The sequence below is a fragment of the Eucyclogobius newberryi genome, unplaced genomic scaffold (assembly GCF_026437365.1).
Source record: "Eucyclogobius newberryi isolate DKJ021-1_F unplaced genomic scaffold, fEucNew1.0.hap1 SCAF_21, whole genome shotgun sequence".
Lineage (NCBI taxonomy): Eukaryota > Metazoa > Chordata > Actinopteri > Gobiiformes > Gobiidae > Eucyclogobius > Eucyclogobius newberryi.
The window spans coordinates 1,770,266-1,793,642 of NW_027315846.1; the positions used below are offsets into that span (position 1 = coordinate 1,770,266).

The 23,377-nt window shown below is 47.2% G+C and overlaps 1 protein-coding gene across 1 annotated transcript; it reads left to right on the forward strand.

Annotated features, from left to right (window-relative positions):
- The first annotated feature begins 343 nt into the window (after window positions 1-343).
- LOC140370965 (protein NLRC3-like) lies at window positions 344-8,930 on the forward strand. Its single transcript, XM_072458246.1, has 12 exons — window positions 344-378; window positions 2,515-2,592; window positions 3,827-3,901; window positions 4,705-4,782; window positions 4,916-4,997; window positions 5,072-5,267; window positions 5,572-7,363; window positions 7,439-7,612; window positions 7,691-7,861; window positions 7,966-8,136; window positions 8,198-8,244; window positions 8,313-8,930. The coding sequence occupies exons 1-12, from the start codon at window positions 344-346 to the stop codon at window positions 8,846-8,848; spliced, it is 3,435 nt and encodes a 1,144-aa protein (XP_072314347.1). The 3' UTR covers window positions 8,849-8,930.
- The last annotated feature ends 14,447 nt before the right edge of the window (window positions 8,931-23,377 follow it).

A 23,377-nucleotide genomic window follows, 5' to 3' on the forward strand; every position in this document is an offset into this window, starting at 1 on the left:
GTCAGGACTAAACATGGACCGGCCTCCTGCTGGTGCCAGAGCCCGCAGGAGTCCGAAGTTTACTAAACATTCTCTTGTAGTTTCACTTTCAGAACTGGTCCAGCCACTTCTCTGAGACGACAGAAGAACAAAGGTGAGGCTAAAGTTTGATCATTTTACACTTTGAAATACTTGTTATACGTGTTATTAGGTCATTATTTAGTGTTATTTATCTGTGTAGTGGCTGGTTCTACTTCTGGACAGTAGTATTTGTACTTCTGAACCGTAGTATTTGTACTTCTGGACCATAGTATTTGTACTTCGGCTCACGACATATCAGCGTGCGACAGGTGGAAACTCCAACATGGACCAAGGCGAGGGCGCTCCACGAGGTCAGAGGTGAGCAGTACATTTACTCTTGTACTTTTTGAATAAAACTACCACGTGGAGTACTTTTCCGACCGCGTACTTTTACACCCACGAGTGACAGAATGTACGGAATGTGTCTCGTACTGGAGTAAACGCTGACAGTATTCAAAACGTGCTCCGTCCTAGCTGTTCTCATTTATGATCCTTTGTACATTGTTATGCGTTTTGTTGCCACTGTAACGTCCAGACGGTCCAAACCTGCGGCGCAAGTGGAAAAAGTACAAAAGTAAAAACGCAGTACTCAAGAACTACTTTTTGGTATCTCTATTTTTACTTCGGAACATTTCACAGCGGATACTTTGTACTTTTACTTCACAGCGTTTGAGAATACATAACTGTACTTTTTGTCTGATTTGCGGGGTATTTATTAAAAATATTCAACATGAGAGTTCTAGCCCCGCCCCCTGAGCAAGCAAAAATATCCAGACAATTATTGCTTTTATTATGATTTGAGTTATTTTTGCTGCACCCTCCCCCACCCACCCACCCTCACACTCTCCCCTCGGGGCCGCACACTCTCCCCTCGGGGCCTCACACTCTCCCCTCGGGGCCTCACACTCTCCCCTCGGGGCCGCACACTCTCCCCTCGGGGCCGCACACTCTCCCCTCGGGGCCTCACACTCTCCCCTCGGGGCCGCACACTCTGCCCTCGGGGCCGCACACTCTCCCCTCGGGGCCGCACACTCTCCCCTCGGGGCCGCACACTCTGCCCTCGGGGCCGCACACTCTCCCCTCGGGGCCGCACACTCTCCCCTCGGGGCCTCACACTCTCCCCTCGGGGCCGCACACTCTCCCCTCGGGGCCGCACACTCTCCCCTCGGGGCCTCACACTCTCCCCTCGGGGCCGCACACTCTCCCCTCGGGGCCGCACACTCTCCCCTCGGGGCCTCACACTCTCCCCTCGGGGCCGCACACTCTCCCCTCGGGGCCTCACACTCTCCCCTCGGGGCCGCACACTCTCCCCTCGGGGCCGCACACTCTCCCCTCGGGGCCTCACACTCTCCCCTCGGGGCCGCACACTCTCCCCTCGGGGCCTCACACTCTCCCCTCGGGTTGTATGTTTGTGTAACTGTAAATGTTGCCGCCTCTTGAGCACGACTCTCCTGGAAAAGAGCTTTTTCATCTCAAACAAATGAGATATAAACATATGAGATATAAACACATGAGATATAAACACATGAGATATAAACAAATGAGATATAAACATATGAGATATAAACAAATGAGATATAAACATATGAGATATAAACAAATGAGATATAAACACATGAGATATAAACACATGAGATATAAACATATGAGATATAAACATATGAGATATAAACATATGAGATATAAACATATGAGATATAAACACATGAGATATAAACATATGAGATATAAACAAATGAGATATAAACATATGAGATATAAACACATGAGATATAAACACATGAGATATAAACAAATGAGATATAAACATGAGATATAAACACATGAGATATAAACACATGAGATATAAACATATGAGATATAAACAAATGAGATATAAACACATGAGATATAAACACATGAGATATAAACATATGAGATATAAACATATGAGATATAAACATATGAGATGTAAACATATGAGATATAAACAAATGAGATGTAAACATATGAGATATAAACACATGAGATATAAACAAATGAGATATAAACATATGAGATATAAACAAATGAGATATAAACATATGAGATATAAACAAATGAGATATAAACATATGAGATATAAACACATGAGATATAAACACATGAGATATAAACATATGAGATATAAACATATGAGATGTAAACATATGAGATATAAACAAATGAGATGTAAACATATGAGATATAAACATCTCATATGTTTATATATGATATAAACATATGAGATATAAACATATGAGATATAAACATATGAGATATAAACATATGAGATACAAACAAATGAGATATAAACAAATGAGATATAAACATATGAGATATAAACATATGAGATATAAACACATGAGATATAAACATATGAGATATAAACACATGAGATATAAACACATGAGATATAAACATATGAGATATAATCAGATGAAAACATTTCCACAGAAGTGATCCAGACAGATATGTGTCCGTCAAGAAGACCAGCTCCCTTCACAGAGACCTGGACTTCAGAAAACAATTACAGTAAGTGAACAGAAACTCAACATAAGCTGAGGTCAGATCCAGCAGCAAAACATCTCATTATATTTGAACGTTTTGCTTCAAGAACGACATTATAGAGATTATAAGAGTAACTTCTCAAACACTTGGTCCACAGAGCGACACGGCCGCTAATCTAAGTGCGGCGGATCCGTAAACCAAGTAATAAAATAACTAAGGCCTTACGTGAGTTAAATATTTCTGTTCTTGGGCCCTTATCTTCTCGGCTCTCGAGAGTTAAGTCACAGCCACATAAAACACTTAATTGTAGAAAAAGCTTCAGTTGTTTCATCTCGACTCTGAACTGAGTCCAGATGAAACAACTGAAGCTTTTTCTACAATGGAACACGCCTGGACGAATGAGGGATTACACCGACATAAAACACTTCAATTCAACTTTTTATACAAACGTTTTATATTTAGGCTAGGTAAAATAATATGTCTGTTTGCCGTAACCCGACCGACCCGCTATGAAACTAGCCGACTGGAAAAAAAATCTCAGCATTTTGTTGAAAAAACGTCAAAATCTTTTATTTTTCAATTATTTCGCCGACTCACCGACCGGACTTTCCTAAACCGCCATGTCGAATATTTTTATCACGCTGATGAACCTATCTTTCATCTCAAAGGACTGAGAACGCACCGCGCAACACATGTGCGTCTTCAAGCAAACAGACAATTTATTTGGGGTAGCCTCATTGTCTTTTTTTACGTCCCTTTGGTTCACGCTCTTTCATTCTTGCGTTTAAACAAATACACAACATTATAAAATAGAAACTGGCTGAGTTTGATATTTTCCCGGCGTTTTTCTTTCAGACCTGAATCTGGACGCGAAGCGGATCCTCGCGGTTCCTCGCTGAAAAGTAACAGCTCCTTGTTCCGAAACTTGGAATTAAAACGATTTTTAAAGTGAGTTCACGAAAAACAAATGCGTTTTCCCGAAGCACAAACGAAAGTCCTTTGTAAATGTGTCACAAATGATCCACAAGGGGGCGCCAGGGGTGTAACGTGTGACACAAATGATCCACCAGGGGGCGCCAGGGGTGTAACGTGTGACACAAATGATCCACCAGGGGGCGCCAGGGGTGTAACGTGTGACAAAAATGATCCACCAGGGGGCGCCAGGGGTGTAACATGGGCAAATGATGCACTGCAAACACAGGCAGAACATGCAAACTCCGCACAGGCCTGAATAACATCGTCTGTGTCTCGTCCACAGCCTGGACTCCGCCTACTCGTCCATGACGAGTGACATCATCGCACATGTCCAAGACGCAGCCAAACCAAGGACACGGTCAGAACAAAGCGGAATAGTTGGTTTAATGTTCGTTAATGAGATTCAGATCCGATTGCAGGTTTAGTATCACGTTACAGTATAATAAGTATTAAAATAACTCTTAAACGTGTTGTAACATTGTTCCTCGTCAAAAACATACCTAGAGTAGTATTTAGCTTATTTTGCGCACGTTTGATGAATGTTTAAAAAGACCTAAAGCTGGCACATGTTTGACGTCATTGGTCGAGCGCCGAGATCTTCTATTTTTGAGTCTCATAAATCATCTCCAGACTCGTGAGCATTTCTGTCATCGAACCCCTTCATCTCACCTGCCCGCTCACGTTAGCCTGTCAAAGTGACATGTTTAGCAAGTCTAACAAGTCTAACAAGTCTAACAAGTCTAACATGTCTAACTTCATTGGTGACTGTAGAGTCATGAGTGCGATGGCCTTCTCTGGCCACTAGGAGGCAGAACACTGGCACACATTATCTACAGGGCAAAGCTGGGATTACTTCCTCTACATTTGTACTTTGATCTCTCTGTTCCTTTACCTCCTTTTGCTTGGACCATGAGTTCTTGTCCTTAAATGCCTTTAAAACCAAGTAGAAAGCATTATAGATCAATAATTTGCAAATGTGTTTCATAACTTGTGTTATTTTAAAGTTGTATGTTTGTGTAACTGTAAATGTTGCCGCCTCTTGAGCACGACTCTCCTGGAAATGAGCTTTTTCATCTCAAACACATGAGATGTAAACACATGAGATGTAAACACATGAGATGTAAACACATGAGATATAATCAGATGAAAACATTTCCACAGAAGTGATCCAGACAGATATGTGTCCGTCAAGAAGACCAGCTCCCTTCACAGAGACCTGGACTTCAGAAAACAATTACAGTAAGTGAACAGAAACTCAACATAAGCTGAGGTCAGATCCAGCAGCAAAACATCTCATTATATTTGAACGTTTTGCTTCAAGAACGACATTATAGAGATTATAAGAGTAACTTCTCAAACACTTGGTCCACAGAGCGACACGGCCGGCTCCAGATGAAGCTCCAGATGAAGCTCCAGATGAAGCTCCAGATGAAGCTCTCCACTCCATATTTCAGGTCAGTGTTGGAACGTCCACATCTTCCACTGACCACTGCCTTCAATGCTTTAATGTTTATATTTTCTTCTTCAGCATTTGGAGAAGACCCTCATTTATTTCGTCAAGGGGGAACTACAGCGGTTCTACAGGGTTCTGGCCTCAGATTACCCACAATGCCTTGTGAACGAAGAGGACGAGGAGCAGAGAAACAGAAAGGCCTTTCTGGACATCACGCTGGACGTCCTGAGGAGGATGCAGCAGGAGGAGCTGGCAGATCGGCTCCACAGCAGTGAGTTCGGTTCCACCTGAAGAACCCATGACAACGAAATGACAATGATGGAAATAGTTGACGGTTAAACTCTTTTAAAATATGTATATAAATGAATAATGAACATAAATAATCATAACTTTAACATAAATTCTGATCTAGACGAGGAGAACCTGCACATGCTGGTGGTGTATTGACGGTTATCTTTGTTGGTGATTATCAGGATTATAAATATGTACCACTAACGATTATTGTCCACCCTTTTTATTGCGATAACCGACATGATCTTTTAACGGCCCTGACTCTGTTCTCTGTGCGTCTTCAGGCAGTCGTTCGGGCGTCTGCCTGAAGCAGCTGAAGTCCAGTCTGAAGCAGAGGTTCAGCCATGTCTTTGAGGGCGTGGCCAAAGCGGGAAACTCCGCCCCCCTGAACCAGATCTACACAGAGCTCTACATCATAGAAGGCGGAGCCACAGAGGTCAACCAGGAGCATGAGGTCAGACACATCGAGACTGTGTCCAGGAAACCATCCACACCAGAAGTAACAATAACAAGTGAAGACATCTTTAAAGACCCCGCCCACAGACGGGGACCAATCAGAGCAGGACAGACACACGGACCGATCAGGACGGTGATGACGAAGGGCGTGGCCGGCGTGGGGAAAACAGTGCTGACTCAGAAGTTCAGTCTGGACTGGGCTGAAGGCCGGGCCCACCAGGAGCTCCAGCTGCTGTTCCCGTTCACGTTCAGAGAGCTCAACGTGCTCAGAGACACACGGTTCAGCCTGGTGGAGCTGCTGCACTACTTCTTCAGCCCATCCAAAGATCTATGCAGTTTCCATCAGCTCCCGGTGCTCTTCATCCTTGACGGTCTGGACGAGTGCAGACTTCCTCTGGACTTCAGCCAAACCCGCGTCCTGACTGACCCCACAGAGTCCGTCTCAGTGGACGTGCTGCTGGTGAACCTCATCAGGGGGAAGCTGCTTCCCTCCGCTCGCCTCTGGATAACCACGCGCCCCGCGGCGGCCAATCAGATCCCTGCTGAGTGCGTCTCCATGGTGACAGAGGTGCGAGGGTTCACCGACCCGCAGAAGGAGCAGTACTTCAGGAAGAGGTTCTGGGACGAGCTGCAGGCCACAGCCGTCATCTCCCACATCAAGAGCATCCGCAGCCTCCACATCATGTGCCACATCCCGGTCTTCTGCTGGATCCTCTCCACAGTTATACAGAAGCTTCTGGAACAAACAGAGGAACCAGAGCTGCCCCGGACCCTCACACAGATGTACGTCCACTTCCTGGTGGTGCAGGCCAAAGTCAAGAGCCAGAAGTATGACGCTCGCTCTGAGACGGACCGTCACTGGAGTCCAGAGACCAGGGAGATGGTGCGGTCGCTGGGAAAACTGGCCTTTGAGCAGCTGCAGGAAGGAAACCTGATCTTCTATGATTCAGACCTGGTGGAGTGTGGGCTGGACGCTGCAGAGGTGGCTCGTTACTCTGGAGTGTTCACACAGGTCTTTAGAGAGGAGTCTGGTCTTTACCAGGACAAGGTCTACTGCTTCATCCATCTGAGCGTGCAGGAGTTTCTGGCAGCTCTCTACGTCCATCTGACCTTCTACGACACTGGAAACAATCTGCTGTGCCCAGAACAAACACATGACCCTAAAGAGGCCAGGCAGCTCTTCTACCAGTGTGCTGTGGATCAAACTTTACAGAGTCCAAACGGACACTGGGACCTGTTCCTGCGCTTTCTCCTGGGGCTGTCTCTGCCGGCCAACCAGCGCCTCCTGCAAGGTCTGATCCCGCAGACAGGGGGCGCTGCAGAGGAAACAGCATTGTACATCAAATTGCAGATGAACGATTGTGATTCCACAGAGAAATCCTTGAACCTGCTCCACGGTCTCAGTGAGCTGAATGACCGGAGCCTGTTGGATCTGGTTCAAACGAATCTCAGAGCGGGAAAGTTCTCCAAACGCATGTTTCCAGCTCAGTGGTCCGCACTGGCCTTCATCCTGCTGTCCTCAGAGACAGAGCTGGACGAGTTTGACCTGAGGAGGTTCTGTGCATCACAGGACGTCCTGCTGAGGCTGATGCCCGTCGTCAAGGCTTCCAACAAAGCCATGTGAGTGTCCTCTGTTTACAGGACACAAAGAACCACAGTTGACACTTTTAATACTTACTCTTTCCTTCTCTGCAGCCTGACTGCCTCTGGCCTTGGAGGAGAGGCTTGTGCTGCTCTGTCTAAAGTCCTGTCAGGACAGTCGTCGTGTCTGAAGAATCTTGATCTGAGCCACAACATTCTGAGGGACACTGGGGTCCAGCAGCTGACTGTGGGCCTTCATAGTCCTCACTGCACACTGGAGACTCTGAGGTGATTTCCGATCCTTTCAAGTGTAAACTGAGCGCCAAGCAACAGAACTAAATCCAACCCGGTCGATACTTCTTCCAGACTGCAGTGCTGTGGCCTGTCGGAGAGCAGCTGTGGTCCCTTGTCCTCGGTCCTGTCCTCCTCCTCCGGCCTCAGACAACTGGACCTCAGTAACAACGACCTGACGGATGACGGAGTGACGCAGTTGTCCGTGGGCCTGAGGAGTCCAGAGTGCAGGCTGCAGTCGCTCAGGTCTGCACAGCTCTGCGCAGCTCTGCACGGCGCTGCGCAGCTCTGCCACTGCACATTTCAGACTTGACGTTTTGGTACCAGACCTGAGTGACGTTTGTGTCCAGGCTGTCCGGGTGCATGGTCTCCGGGAGAGGCGTCTCTGTCCTCAGGGACGCGTTGGAGCTGAATTCTCATCTGACGGCGCTAGATCTGAGCTACAACCATCCAGGATTTCCCGGAGCAAATCTGATGTTGACTGTGGAGAACAATGTTCATGGGAGTCTGAGCAGCATCAGGTACTGGCCCATGGACTCTAAGGAATTATGGACTCTCATTTCAGTAACTGTGTGTTTTCAGGTTGACACCATGCATGGAACAGTTCTTAAAACCAGGCCTAGAGAAATGTAAGTACAACCTTGATATGCATTGCTGAGGAGTGGAACAGAAGTGTAAATGAAAATGTCTCCTTCAGACTCGTGTAAACTGACTCTGGATGAGAACACCGCGTACCCAAAACTGGAGCTCTCGGCCGACCTGAGGACGGTGATCTTTGTGAAGGAGGAGCAGCCGTACCCGGACCACCGGGCCCGGTTTGACTGGTACCCTCAGGTCCTGTGCTCCTCTCCTCTGAGCGGGCGACACTACTGGGAGGTGGAGTGGAGCGGCGTGGTCAGCGTCGCCGTGAGCTACGGAGACCTCCCACGGAAAGGACAGGACACGGGCATCGTGTTCGGGCAAAACGGGCTCTCCTGGAGGATCTGGTGCTCGGACGGTCGGCTCTCTGTCTGTGGGAATAAACAGGAGGAGTACCTGGAGGTCCCGTGCTCGGACGCCTTCGGGAGAGTAGCCGTTTTCCTCGATTGCGACGTGGGGTTTCTCTCGTTCCACAGAGTCGTGGAGGCTCGACTGGTGCACCTTCACACCTTTCACACCAAGTTCACTCGACCTCTGTTCGCCGGCTTTGGGTTCGGGTCCCGTTTGTCCTCAGCAACTCTCGTCAGCAAGTAACGACTGTCGCCCCACAGCCAGACGGTCCCGAGTTTGATTCCCGGACTCCGTGGATGCATGTTCTCCCTGTGTTCTGGTGGGTTTTCTCTGTATCCGCCTGCACCACTCACATGCAGCCGACATCGCAGTGTCTGGCATCAGTGTGTGTAAGTTTTATGACAGAGAAAACCATTATGACTGACCTAGAATCATATTATTTCAGCATTTAACAAATAACCAGTATTTTAATTAAAATAAAGAAAAACAACAGTCCTACCTAAATGTAAATGCTCTTATTCAAACAAAGCTATAGAAGGTTATTACAGCTCTAATTCCATTTGAAAGGAAGTTAAAACCAGCACACGAGCTGGTCCTCCTGGACAGAGGTCTAACTCTGGTGATGATTGAAGGATTTGCACATTTAGTGTCATAAACTTATATTCATAATGTCATTCTCTGTTTGCAGATTTAGTTTTGTGTAATTCTAATAAAATCATTTGTACTCTAGGATTCACTGGTCTTGATTTACTATTGTGAAAAATAAATTGATCCATCTATCATTTACTTTAATTTAATTTATTTTTGTAACGCCCGAAATCACAACAGCCGTCGTCTCCAAGGGCGACAGTGAGAACAGATTAAACAATGTTCATAGGGACTTGAACCTCCCCTGTCCTTAGACAAATGTCCCAGGGTCCCGTGTCCTTAGACCCTCCTTCTCGGCCAGGAAAAACCACAAAGAATCCCCTTGTGAAAAAGTATAAACCTGGAGGAGTTCCAGAGTGACGGGAGGATCTGACTCCCTCAGACGGACGCGAGAGAGACAGTGGAGTTTTTATTTTATTGTTAAAAAATAGAAGTAAATCCTCTTACAAATCCCTTACACAGACTTAATTTTAACTCTTTGTTTATGTGGATGCAGTTCTTGGTTGTACCATGGGGAGGCGCGCTTTGGCCTAATGACCTTCTGTTTTAACGGTGCTGCAACATCAAGAGCAGACTTCAGAGAATTCATGGTCAAGTGGACAGACCGGTCACTTATACTGGGACTAAAACTGTTCTCAGCAGGATCACATGACATGATCACATGACATGATCACATGACATGTCACTGAATATTGGCTCTATTATTTCTTTGAATTTTGAGATAGATTTTTCAGATATTGTCCTTTTCATTATAACTTTATTTTGTGGGACTGGATGATCTTTAAGAATAAACTGAAAGGTAATTAGGAAATGATCTGACAATATAGGGTTTTGAGGGAGGACACTGAGGTCACTAATCTCTGTTCCATACGTTAGGACAAGATCCAGAGTGTTCTTGTGAGTGTGAGTCGGCTTATTTACATTCTGAGTGAAACCAATGCTGTCTAACAAGGCGCATTACTGAGAGAGTCATCACTCACGTTCACGTGGATATTAAAAACTATCACTATTATATCCCAATCTAATACTGAGTTTGATATAAAACGTTAACGCAGTTAAACACGCCACAGGAGACCAGGAGGACAAAACTCCTTTTTGGTTTCTCCATTTTGGACACGTGATTGATCAGACGAGGCTTTGAAATAACAGTTATAAGTATGTTGTCATGGATCACGAGAACAGCACGATGCCAGGAGGGTTTGAAGTGTTTTTGAAGATGCCAGTCCCTCTTTTCCTCAAGGGTTAAAATCCACTGCCCTGGACCACAGTGACGTTTTTACGCCTTGTTTATGACTTTCAAAATGATGAACAATGTATATCTTTGCCATAGCGATCCCCGGCTCTATTGGGACATTATTAATTCAATAATACCAGTTTGTCGTCGTATGATGTCAGGATTCAGTTTCATAAAAGCCAAGACGTCACTATAGATACACGCCAGAGTGTCATGGCGGTTAGATACCGACCGTCTCTCTCTTTCTCTCTCTCTTTCCTTTAAAAAAACAACAAAATACAGTATACTATACGGTAAAGCGAAAAAACACATACTTTGAAAACTTACAAATGCAGAAGACGTACGACTCCGGTAGGTGGTGCTAAATGCACCTTTTCAGTTGCAGACCGCCTTTAAAAGTAACACCACAACAACAACAACAACAACAACAACAACAACATGAAGTCCTCTCATTCTCGAGTCGAGTTGAGTTGAGTTGACTTCAGTCGAGCTCATCCATCCATCCATTTTCTGCCGCTTATCCGGGGCCGGGTCGTGGGGGCAGCAGTCTGAGCAGGGACTCCCAGACTTCCTTCTCCCCAGACACTTCCTCTAACTCCTCCGGGGGGATCCCGAGGCGTTCCCAGGCCAGCCGAGAGACATAGTCTCTCCAGCGTGTCCTGGGTCTTCCCCGGGGCCTCTTCCCGGTGGGACATGCCTGAAACATCTCCCGAGGGAGGCGCCCAGGAGGCATCCGGAACAGATGCCCGAGCCACCTCAGCTGGCTCCTCTCGACGTGGAGGAGCAGCGGCTCTACTCCAAGCCCCCCCCCGTGTGGCCGAGCTCCTCACCTTATCTCTAAGGGAGCGCCCAGCCACACGGCGGAGGAAACTCATTTCGACCGCTTGTATCCGCGATCTTGTTCTTTTGGTCACTACCCAAAGATCATGACCATAGGTGAGGTCAGGAACGTAGACCGACCGGTAAATAGAGAGCTTTGCCTTTCGGCTCAGCTCCCTCTTTACCACAACGGACCGATGCAGCGACTGCATCACTGCAGCCGCTGCACCGATCCGCCTGTCCATCTCACGCTCCATCCTTCCCTCACTCGTGAACAAGACCTCGAGATACTTGAACTCCTCCACTTGGGGCAAGGACACCCCACCCACCTGAAGAGGGCAAGCCACCTTTTTCCGGTCGAGAACCATGGCCTCGGATTTGGAGGTGCTGATTCTCATCCCAGCCGCTTCACACTCGGCTGCAAACCGTCCCAGTGCATGTTGCTGGTCCGGGTTTGATGGAGCCATCAGGACAACATCGTCTGCAAACGATGCAGCGATGAGATCCTGTTGTCCCCAAACCGGACACCCTCCGACCCCTGACCACACCCTCCGACCCCTGACTGCGCCTAGAAATTCTGTCCATAAAAACTATGAACAGAACCGGTGACAAAGGGCAGCCCTGGCGGAGTTCAACATGCACTGGGAACAGGTCTGACTTACTGCCGGCAATGCGAACACAGCTCCTGCTCCGGTCGTACAGGGACCGGACAGCCCTGAGCAAAGGGCCCCGGACCCCGTACTCCCGGAGCAGCCCCAAAGGACACCCCGAGGGACAAGGTCGAAAGCCTTCTCCAGATCCACAAAGCACATGTGGACTGGTTGGGCAAACTCCCATGAGCCCTCGAGCACCCGATGGAGGGTATAGAGCTGGTCCAGTGTTCCACGACCGGGACGAAAACCACTCTGCTCCTCCTGAATCCGAGGTTCGACTATCGGTCGGATTCTCCTCTCCAGTACCTTGGAATAGACCTTACCCGGGAGGCTGAGGAGTGTGATCCCTCTGTAGTTGGAACACACCCACTCCGAGTCCCCGGTCTCTACTTCCTCTTCGGAAGACGTGACTGAGGGATTAAGGAGATCCTCAAAGTATTCCTTCCACCGTCCGACGACATCCCCAGTCGAGGTCAGCAGGCCTCCACCCGCACCGTAAACGGTGTTGGTGAGACACTGCTTCCCCCTCCTGAGGCGCCGGACGGTTTGCCAGAATTTCTTTGGTGCCGACCGATAGTCCTCCACCATGGCCTTCCCGAACTCCTCCCAGGTCCGGGTTTTTGCCTCTGCGACAGCACGAGCCGCGGCTCGCTTGGCCTGCCGATACCTGTCGATGACCTCCGGAGACCCACAACCCAGAGTGGCCTGATAGGCCTCCTTCTTCAGTCTGACGGCATCCCTTACTTCCGGTGTCCACCACCGGGTTCGGGGGTTGCCGCCACGACAGGCACCGGAGGCCTTGCGACCACATCTCCGAGCAGCCGCATCAACAATGGAGGCGGAGAACATGGTCCACTCGGACTCAATGTCCCCAACCTCCCCCGGGACATGGGAGAAGCTCTCCCGGAGGTGCGAGTTGAATACCCTACTGACAGAGGGCTCCACTAGACGTTCCCAACAGACCCTCACAATGCGCTTGGGTCTGCCAAGTCTGTCCGGCTTCCTCCTCCGCCAGCGGATCCAACTCACCACCAGGTGGTGATCGGTTGAAAACTCTGCCCCTCTCTTCACCCGAGTGTCCAAGACACGCGGCCGGAGGTCTGATGACACGACAACAAAGTCGATCATTGACCTCCGGCCTAGGGTGTCCACTGATGAACACCCTTGTGCTTGAACATGGTGTTCGTTATGGACAAACCGTGGCTAGCACAGAAGTCCAATAACTGAACACCGCTCGGGTTCAGATCGGGGAAGCCGTTCTTCCCGATCACCCCTCCCCAGGTGTCACTGTCATTGCCCACGTGGGCGTTGAAGTCCCCCAGTAGAACAACGGAGTCCCCGGTCGGTGCACTGTCCAGTACCCCTCCCAAGGACTCCAAGAAGGCCGGTTACTCTGCACTGCTGTTCGGCCCGTAGGCCGCCACAACAGTGAGAGACCTGTCCCCCACCCGAAGGCGGAGGGACGCGACCCTCTCGTTCACCGGGGTAAACTCCAACACGTGGCGGCTGAGCTGAGGGGCTATAAGCAAGCCCACACCAGCCCGCCGCCTCTCCCCACGGGCAACACCAGAGAAGTGGAGCGTCCAACCCCTCTCGAGGAGATGGGTTCCAGAGCCCAAACTGTGCGTGGAGGTGAGGCCGACTATATCTAGTCGGTATTGCTCAACCTCCCGCACAAGCTCAGGCTCTTTCTCCCCCAGCGAAGTGACATTCCATGTCCCCAGAGTTAGTCTCTGTGTCTGGAGATCTGGTCGCCGAGGCCCCTGCCGTCGACTGCCGCCCAGATCTCTCTGCACCGGCCCCTTATGGATCCTCCTGCGGGTGGTGGGCCCACGGGAGGGCGGCCCCACGTTGCTCCTTCGGGCTGTGCCCGGCCGGGCCCCGTGGGGTAAGACCCGGCCACCAGGTGCTCGCCATCGAGCACCCATCCCAGGCCTGGCTCCAGGATGGGGCCACGGTGACACCGATCCGGGCGACGTAAACGGCCTTGTTCTTTTACTCATCATAGGGGGCTTCTGAACCGATCTTTGTCCGACCCGTCACCTAGGACCTGTTTGCCTTTGGGAGACCCTACCAGGGGCTTGAAGCCCCCACAACATAGCTCCCGGGATCATTCGGGCGCTCAAACCCCTCCACCACGTTAAGGTGTCGGTTCAAGGAGGAGGACTTCAGTCGAGTGCAGTGTCCATATTCTCCACATATTCACACAACCCCATTTGTTCTGCCTCAACATGCCTGATGTAAGTTGGACTCGCCGCCGCAGACGAGGGTTCCCTCAGAGTGGTTTACAATACAGTCCGATCAACATGAGCATAAAGTATAATTAGTTTGACCAATTTAGTTCAGTTTGTTCTTATAATACGGGGGCAGCATTTTGACAACGAGGGGCCACCAGGAAACAACATTATTCCCAGTTATAAATGTGAATTTTCCATGCAAATGGCTGCTGGAATATGACAAAAAATGTATCAAAATGTTTGGCTCATGACAGAAATCACAAAAACTGTCAAAATGTACCCATAGAAACCCAATATAACTTGTCTCTGTAGAAAAGTTATAAGGCGCTGGTACAGCTAGCAGCCCGGTGTAAACGCTCTTTCTTTTTTCTCACACTTATTGTGCTTTATCTCCTATATTTTGTAAATATAGTTAGTTTCAGACTTCCTATAAGTGATCTGTTCTTCTATATCTACCTCTGTATCTTCCTGCGTTGCACCAATGCAATTTCCCCATGTGGGACAATAAAGGAATATCTTATCTTAAGTGGTTTTGAGGGACCAAAAAATCACACATATCATTCTAAACGGGAATGAATTCATTATTTTTGATGACAACAAACTGTTATTGAATATTGCAATATTTGAAATTGCATTTACAAATTTGAATAATTCCACAGCTCAAATGCAAAGGTGTTAAAAAGTAGATAAAAAAACGCCCCTAACCCGTAACGCAAAATCTGTCTCAAAACCCTAACCCCTACTGCTCATTCAATTGCATTTCAATAATTGTAAACAAAAACATATTGATCCAAAAATATATATAATAAATTTATTAATACAAATAATAATCATGAATAAATAATAATAAAAAATAATGTTTTCATAAATAAATAAAATAATTTTGGTATGAAATATATGGCCTACTAAAACACATTGAAATACTGGTGTTATCTTACCGTTATCATAGAAAAAAGATAAACATAAAATAATAATTAAATTCCTGACAATTTTATATTTATTTATTTATTCACTTAAATGAACAGATTAAAAACAAATCAGTTACTGTGCAACTATATACTATGAAACATATTGGTTCAACAGTAAAAGAAAACGATTAAAAAAAAACGGCAAAACAAAAACAAAATATAATTAAAGCCGCAAGCGGCATCCAACGGCCCTCGCGGGCCGCCGGCCTTCCGACTCTGCGCTTTCGACTTGATAAAGATGGCGCCCTTATTGTGTGTTGAATAAAAAAAGAACTTGACAGACGGCGACACATTGGACATGGCCAATCCAGTGCAAATGAACACAAGTGTCAGTCAAATTTGCTGCGCCGCCGCACAGAGACCGTAGCACTTGGAATAAAAATATGGATAACTTTTGATGCCGCGCTTGTGTAGATGATTTTTCCCAAAGTAAAGCTTGATCGAGCTATTGCCCACGGAGGAGTTTGTTAAAGTGTGAAGCGTAAATGTGAACATTTCAAGGATTTGGCGTTTTTCCCATTTGTGACAGTATATTTGCAGCTCCACGGCACAGAGACCGTACCACTTAAAATCAAAATATGGATAACTTTTGATGCCCCGTTTGTGTAGATGATTTTCCCCAAATATGAACTTGATCAGACAATCGGCCTAGGAGGAGTTTGTTAAAGTGTGAAGCGTAAAAATGTGGTGATTTGAGCGATTCTACGATTTTCCCATAAGGATAACATGGGATGTTTCTGTCAACGCTACGGTTACGCCGTACAAAATATGACTTTGGCTCTCATACTTTTATGATCAGGATGGCAAATTAGAATTTTGTTCAAAATATCATGTCATTTGGAAAAACTCTATTGTTTATAGGCCACTCTGAAGGCCAAATAGTCAGAATTCTGGGAAACGTTTGCGGCTCCGTCGCACAAAGACCGTAAAAGTTATCCTTAAAATTTGGATAACTTTAGATACACCACTTGTCTAGAGGACGTACACCGATTTTGAGGTTGGTGGGCAAAACGCACTAGGAGGACTTCGTTAAAGTGTAAAACATAAAAATGTGGTAATTTGAGAGATTTTGTGGTTTTCCTATAGGGATAACATGGGAGGTTTCTGTCATCGCTACGACTACGGCGTAAAAATTTAGGCATTTTTGTGATTGGCTTTTGTGATCGGGACGGCAAAATAGAATTTTGGGTAAAGTTTAGACAATTTTGGTAAAACTAATTTTTGACCTTCAATGTTAATTTAAAGGTCACTCTGTAGGGGGCGCTATCACTGCCATTTCAATTTTGTCAGCCTAAACTGGTCCAAACTAGAAAGTTTAACAACTGATTCAAATTTGGTCCTAATCGGACTGGTTTTGATCAAATGGGAGCAATTTTTAGACCTGCAATATTCCAAAATAAGTTGTCCAACTTTGCGGCTGCGCCGCACACAGACCGTAAAAGGTATCTCAAAAAATTGAATAACTTTAGATGCCCCACTTGTCCAGAGGACGTACGCCGATTTTGAAGTCGGTGGGCAAAACGCCCTAGGAGGAGTTCGTCAAAGTTTGACGTAAACAAAATGGCTAACTCAGCTTGTTTTCATTTTCAAAGGAAGATGGCGGCCATAGGGTAAGTTTGGGGGCGTGGCCACAATGATTTTTTTTGTTTATCCTCACGAGAGGAATGCGTGTCCCGAATTTCGTAGCTTTACGCCAAAGTTGACCTCGGGGCGTCTCCAATAGGCGCAATGTATTTTGACTTTTGTCGGTGGCGCTGTCGCGCCATTTTTTAACGAAAAAAAAAATGGCCCAGAAAAAATCAAATTTTTCGCCGATTCTGAATTTTGGGCAAAGTTTGGTGAGTTTTTGAGCATGTTCAGGGGGTCAAATTAGAGCTCAAAAAGCAGAAGAACAAGAAAAATAAAAATAATAATATTTTTAGCAAAAACAATATAGCCGTTTCCACTATAACAACAAATTATACATCGTTTGAAAGCTCTAAGCCTTCCCCATGCCGCCATGGGGTGGAATCATCATTACGAGCGCTTACGCGCTCGTCACTCCCCATTCCGTCGGGATGCCCCGCCCACTCCCCATAGACTTCCATTGATTTGAGCAGATACAAGCATGGCCCATGCCTGCGGCATGGATTCTCGCGTACGGGACGATGCCAGGAGGGTTTTTGGAGGAATGCAGCGCTTCGCGCTGCTGTTGTCAACAATTTGTGAATGGGCTACGCCCATTCACAAATTGTTGACTATTTCTGTCATAGCAGGAGTAAGTATGCATGATCCATGCCTTCGGCATGGGCTAGTTCACTGTACTTGCCAGGGGCGACGGGGTACCAAACATGCGGGCTGCGCCCGCATGTTTGGTCAGACAGTTGCAACGCTGCCTTCGGCAGCGTTGCGGGAGCAATAGGCCCTCCCCCTGCTGGGGCTCGGGCCTAATAATAATAATAATATTTTTAGCAAAAACAATATAGCCGTTTTTACTATAACAACAAATGATACATCGTTTGAAAGCTCTAAGCCTTCCCGATGCCGCCATGGGGTGGAATCATCATTACGAGCGCTTACGCGCTCGTCACTCCCTATTCCGTCGGGATGCCCCGCCCACTCCCCATAGACTTCCATTGATTTGAGCAGATACAAGCATGGCCCATGCCTGCGGCATGGATTCTCGCGTACGGGACGATGCCAGGAGGGTTTTTGGAGGAATGCAGCGCTTCGCGCTGCTGTTGTCAACAATTAGTGAATGGGCTACGCCCATTCACTAATTGTTGACTATTTCTGTCATAGCAGGAGTAAGTATGCATGATCCATGCCTTCGGCATGGGCTAGTTCACTGTACTTGCCAGGGGCGACGGGGTACCAAATGTTTGGTCAGACAGTTGCAACGCTGCCGAAGGCAGCGTTGCGGGAGCAATAGGCCCTCCCCCTGCTGGGGCTCGGGCCTAATTAAATGATCGGCTCTCGCCACCTCGCCACGCCGCAAGAGGAGGGGGTGCTAACGTGCCCCAATTGTCCTTTTATTACGCCTACTGCTGAATCCGTGACGCTGTCACATCTTCTCCCCTTTGTTTTACCATCAAAAAGCAATTATATTTTTAATTCTTGGCAAAATGTGCGGCTTTGCCGCACAGACACCGTGACTCTTTGAATAAAAATGTGGATAACTTTTGATGGTTCACCCCTGAAGATGAGTCTCACCAAATTTCAGGTTAATAGGGCTAACGCCCTGGGAGGAGTTTGTGAAAGTCTAAAGTGTAAACATGTTCTGGCGATTTCCCCATTGGAATAACATGGGAGGTTTTGGTCATCGCTACGGCAACGCCATGACAATTATGACATGGATCTCATTGACTTTTTTGATGGGGCCAAAATTGAGTTGTGTGTCAAATTTCATATAATTTCGCAAAACTAAACATTTAACCTCCATATAAAATCTGTAGGGGGCGCTGTGGCGCCAAATTAATTTATTTCACTTCAAGTACGTTTAGCGCAAAGAGTTTAACAACTGATTCTAATTTGACGCAATTCGGACTTTATCTGCGCAAACGGCAGAAATGTTAAATTTGGGAGATTTCTGAAATTCTAGCTACAGTTTGCGGCTTCGCCGCACAGAGACCGTGACAGGTATCAATGTAATTTGAATAACTTTTGATGTCCCACTCCTCAGTAGCATTTTCACCAAATTTCAGCTTTTTAGGGCCAACGCCCTGGGAGGAGTTCGTAAAAGTACGACGTTTGGACAAACTCCTGAGTCATGTTTAGCCATTTTTGAAGCAATATGGCCGACATTTGGTTGGGCGGACGGCGTTGCCGTAATAATATTTTTTACTTCTCTTGTCACCATCTACCTCTGCGCCAAATTTCATGATTCTACGATCAGATTTTTTTTGGGTCATTTCCCATCTCTCAATGCATTTTTGGTACATTTGGGGGCGCTGACGCGCCAATTTTTTTATTTTAGAAAAGGGAAATAGCCAGAATGTAGAGAGGCACGATTTTTAGAGGTGTGCTAATTTTTGTGACTTTTCGTCAATGTTCACTGGGTGAAAAATAGGGGGGTTGGTCCCGAGAAGAAGAAGAAGAAGAAGAAGAAGAAGAAGAAGAAGAAGAAGAAGAAGAAGAAGAAGAAGAAGAAGAAGAAGAAGAAGAAGAAGAAGAAGAAAGAATAATATTCCGATGCGAAAACAATGTTTCCCATTTTTCAAATATCATAAATTATACATTTGCGGAAAGCGCTCGCGCTTTCCTACCTCATGGTGTGGGTCCCTGGTCACTGACGGGTACTTTCGTTAATTTTGAGTGGGCTCCGCCCACTTTGTGTTTTTGGCCCTCTATACAGTAATAATGTTCAATTTTTGCATTACATGCTTATATGCACGGAACATGCAAGAGATGGGGAACGTGTTCGTGAGCTACTTTATATGGGGATGTGGCAATGTAAAGTGCTCGTTTAGTGCGCACTTTTGCACGGGCTTCACCCTTTTACAACGCTAATGTTCCATTTTCCTACTACTAATTAGTATACACGGGGCGTGCATGAGTGGAGGAGTGCGTTAGTGAGTGTTTGGAAGTGGGCGAGCTCTTCGCGCTCGATTTTGTGCGCACTACGTGCGCACAAAATCGCAGCCGTGTTTTGCACGGCCTTACGAGCCTAAAAGGCCTCTCGCCAGCTTGTGGCGCTCGGGCCTAATTAAATAAAAATAGCGGACAATTATAGACATCCAAATTATCCATGGATAAGACACATTTGAATGCACTTTTGGATTTGTCAAAGGAAAGAGAATTACAGAAACGTTTTAAGTAATTCCTCCAATGAACAAAGAACAGACATTTTTGTAACCTTTCTTTTTTAAACTTATTTTTTTTTAAATAAACAAAAAGTTTTTATTACCATTTTTTTTTACATCGAATTTATTTAAAATTTTAAAAAATCGTATAATATACAATTAATATTTTCGATGTGAAACAAAATTATTTCGATGAAAAAAAAAAATCAATGTAAAAAAAAAATCTTCATAAAAAATGCTTTTACAGCGTTTCCGCGCCAAATTCCAGTCCCACGTTTCACACAAACAAGAGCTGTATCTACCTCTGTATCTACCTGCGTTGCAACAATGAAATTTCCCCATGTGTGGACAATAAAGGAATATCTTATCTAATTATCCTAGGTGCTGGTACAGCTGGCCGCCCGGTGTAAACGCTCTCTCTTCTTTCTCACACTTATTGTGCTTTATGTCCTATATTTTGTAAATATAATTAGTATATTTTTTCTATTTTACTGTACGATAGGGACACGCGCTGGAATAGTTTTTTAATTCAACTGTTTTTGACTTTTTTCGGCTGGATTTGAGCGTTTTTCGTTGCGTTCGTTGTGTTGTTGTGACGTGAGCTAGCTCCGAGCGAGCCCACCAAAATGCTTGTGAAGCACTGCTCTCCTGCACTTGTAGGCTGCAAACACGGCATCCACAGGCTCTCTTCCTCATCTCTGGTGACTTTAACCACGCTTCTCCCTCTTCTGTTCTACCAACATACACCCAGTATGTTACCTGCCCCACCAGAGAGAATAGAACATTGGACTTGTTTTTTGCCAACACCAAGGAGGCTTATTCTTCTTCCCCCCTCCCTCCCCTGGGCAGCTCGGACCACAACCTTGTACATCTGAGGCCTGTGTATGAACCCATCGTGCGCAGGCAGCCTGTGGTGTCCCGTGAGGTGAGGATGTGGTCTGCTGAGAGCGAGGAGGCTCTGAGGGACTGCTTCAGCACCACTGTCTGGACTGAGCTTTATGACCCACATGGGGAGGACATCAACACCATCACAGAGTGCATCACGGACTACATCAACTTCTGTTTTGAGAACATTGTTCCCTCCCGGACGGTGCGGTGTTTTCCAAACAACAAGCCATGGATTAACCGTGAACTGAAGGCTCTGCTGAAGGAGAAGAAGAGAGCCTTCAGGTCAGGGAACAAGGAGGAGCTGAGGACTGTGCAGAAGGAGCTGAGGAGGAAGATCAGGCAGGCTGAGGCCGGCTACAAGAGGAGGATGGAGGAGCAGCTGCAGCAAAAGAACATTCAGGGAGTGTGGAGGAGCCTGAAAATCATCTCGGGCTTCAAAATCCCCCCTGCCCAGACAGAGGGGGATCTACAGTGGGTGAATGATTTAAATGCTCACTTCTTGAGGTTTGATCGGTCACCCGCCCCTCCCCCTGCACAGCTGCATGCTCCCTCTTCCACAGCTGGACAATGCCCTGCATCTGTTCCTCTTCACTTATCTGCCCCGGACCATCAGCTCCCCACTTCGCCTGGACTCACCCATCCCCCCAGCACACGGTCAACCACTGACTGTCACAGCAGCACAGGTGAGGAGTGAGCTGAAGAGGATTAAAGTGAGGAAGGCAGCAGGACCTGATGGCATCAGCCCCAGGCTCCTTAAGTCCTGCGCAGATGAACTGTGTGGAGTTGTGGAGCATGTCTTCAACATGAGCCTGAAGCTGAGGGTGGTACCACAGGTCTGGAAGACCTCCTGTCTGGTACCTGTGCCTAAGACACCGCGCCCCAAAGACCTCAACAGCTTCAGGCCAGTGGCTCTCACATCCCACCTGATGAAGACACTGGAGCGGCTAGTCCTGGACCACCTCCGCTCCACCATGAGCTCAGCCATGGACCCGCTGCAGTTTGCATATCGGTCTGGCATCGGAGTGGAGGACGCCATCATCTCCCTGCTGCACCGCTCTCTCTCTCACCTGGAAAAGCCTGGCAGCTCTGTGAGGATCCTGTTCTTTGATCTTTCCAGCGCCTTCAACACCATCCAGCCGCTGCTCCTGAGGGACAAGCTGGAGACGGCTGGTGTGGAGTATGACCTGGCAGAGTGGATCCTGGACTACCTCACAGACCGACCCCAGTTTGTGAGAGCACGGGACTGTGTGTCTGACACTCGGACCTGCAGTGTGGGGGCGCCCCAGGGCACTGTCCTCGCGCCCTTTCTCTTCACCCTTTACACTGCAGACTTCAGACATGACACGGACAGCTGTGTCCTGCAGAAGTTCTCTGACGACTCTGCCATCATCGGACTCATCACGGACGACGATGACGCGGAGTACAGAGGACTGGCGCAGGACTTTGTGGACTGGTGTCAGCGGAACCACCTCCTCATCAACGCGGGGAAGACCAAGGAGATGGTGGTGGATTTCCGCAGACGCCACCCCACTGCCCCCTCACCAGTGAACATCCTGGGACGGGACATTGAGAGAGTGGACTCATACAAGTACCTGGGTGTTCATCTGAACCACAAACTGGACTGGACTCATAACACAGACGCACTGTACAGGAAGAGCCAGAGTCGGCTCTACCTCCTGAGGAGACTCAGGTCTTTTGGAGTGACAGGGCCACTCCTGAAGACCTTCTACGACTCTGTGGTGGCATCAGCCCTCCTGTACGGTGTGGCCTGCTGGAGCAGCAGCATCACAGAGAGGGAGAGGAGGAGGCTGGACAGAGTCATCAAGAAGTCCAGCTCCGTCCTGGGCTGTGCTCTGGACTCGGTGCAGGAGGTGGGGGACAGAAGGGTCCTGGCTAGATTCACATCTATGCTGGACCATGAGTGTCACCCCCTGCAGGACACTCTGTCCCCTGCAGGACACTCTCTCCGCTCTGGAGAGCAGCTTCAGTGAGAGACTGATCCACCCTCTATGTGTGAAGGAAAGGTTCCGTAGGTCTTTCCTTCCTGCTGCTGTCAGACTTTATAACAAAAACTGTTAGTACTGAACACTCGCAATACTGACCTAACCATGTGCAATTCTGTCATATGTGCAATTGCTGTTGGAATTCATGTGCAATTCATGTGCAATTACTATGAAATTCATGTGCAATCTATGTGCTGTCGTGACACATATTCATGTGCAATTACTGTCGTGATCACATGCAATGGTATTTATGTATTTATTTATTTATTCATTTGTCTATAGGAGTTTTTATTTATTTATAGGAGATCTTCTACTGAAAGTGTTTTTCAGACTTCCTATAAGTGATCTGTTCTTCTGTATCTACCTCTGTATCTTCCTGCGTTGCACCAATGAAATTTCCCCATGTGGGACAATAAAGGAATATCTTATCTTATCTTATCTTACACAGCGAAAACAAACAGAAACGTGTAAATTCTCGAGGGCTCGTACGCGCTTACGTCACACGCACGTTACGCACGGCGCTCGTCCTACGTCACTTCCT

Excerpts from the sequence above, each read along its gene's own strand:
- LOC140370965 (XM_072458246.1), top strand. The coding sequence starts at position 344 with ATGGACCAAGGCGAGGGCGCTCCACGAGGTCAGAG. Across the intron at positions 379-2,514 it reads GGCGCTCCACGAGGTCAGAG|AAGTGATCCAGACAGATATG; the intron begins GTGAGCAGTACA and ends ACATTTCCACAG. Across the intron at positions 2,593-3,826 it reads GACTTCAGAAAACAATTACA|CCTGGACTCCGCCTACTCGT; the intron begins GTAAGTGAACAG and ends TCTCGTCCACAG.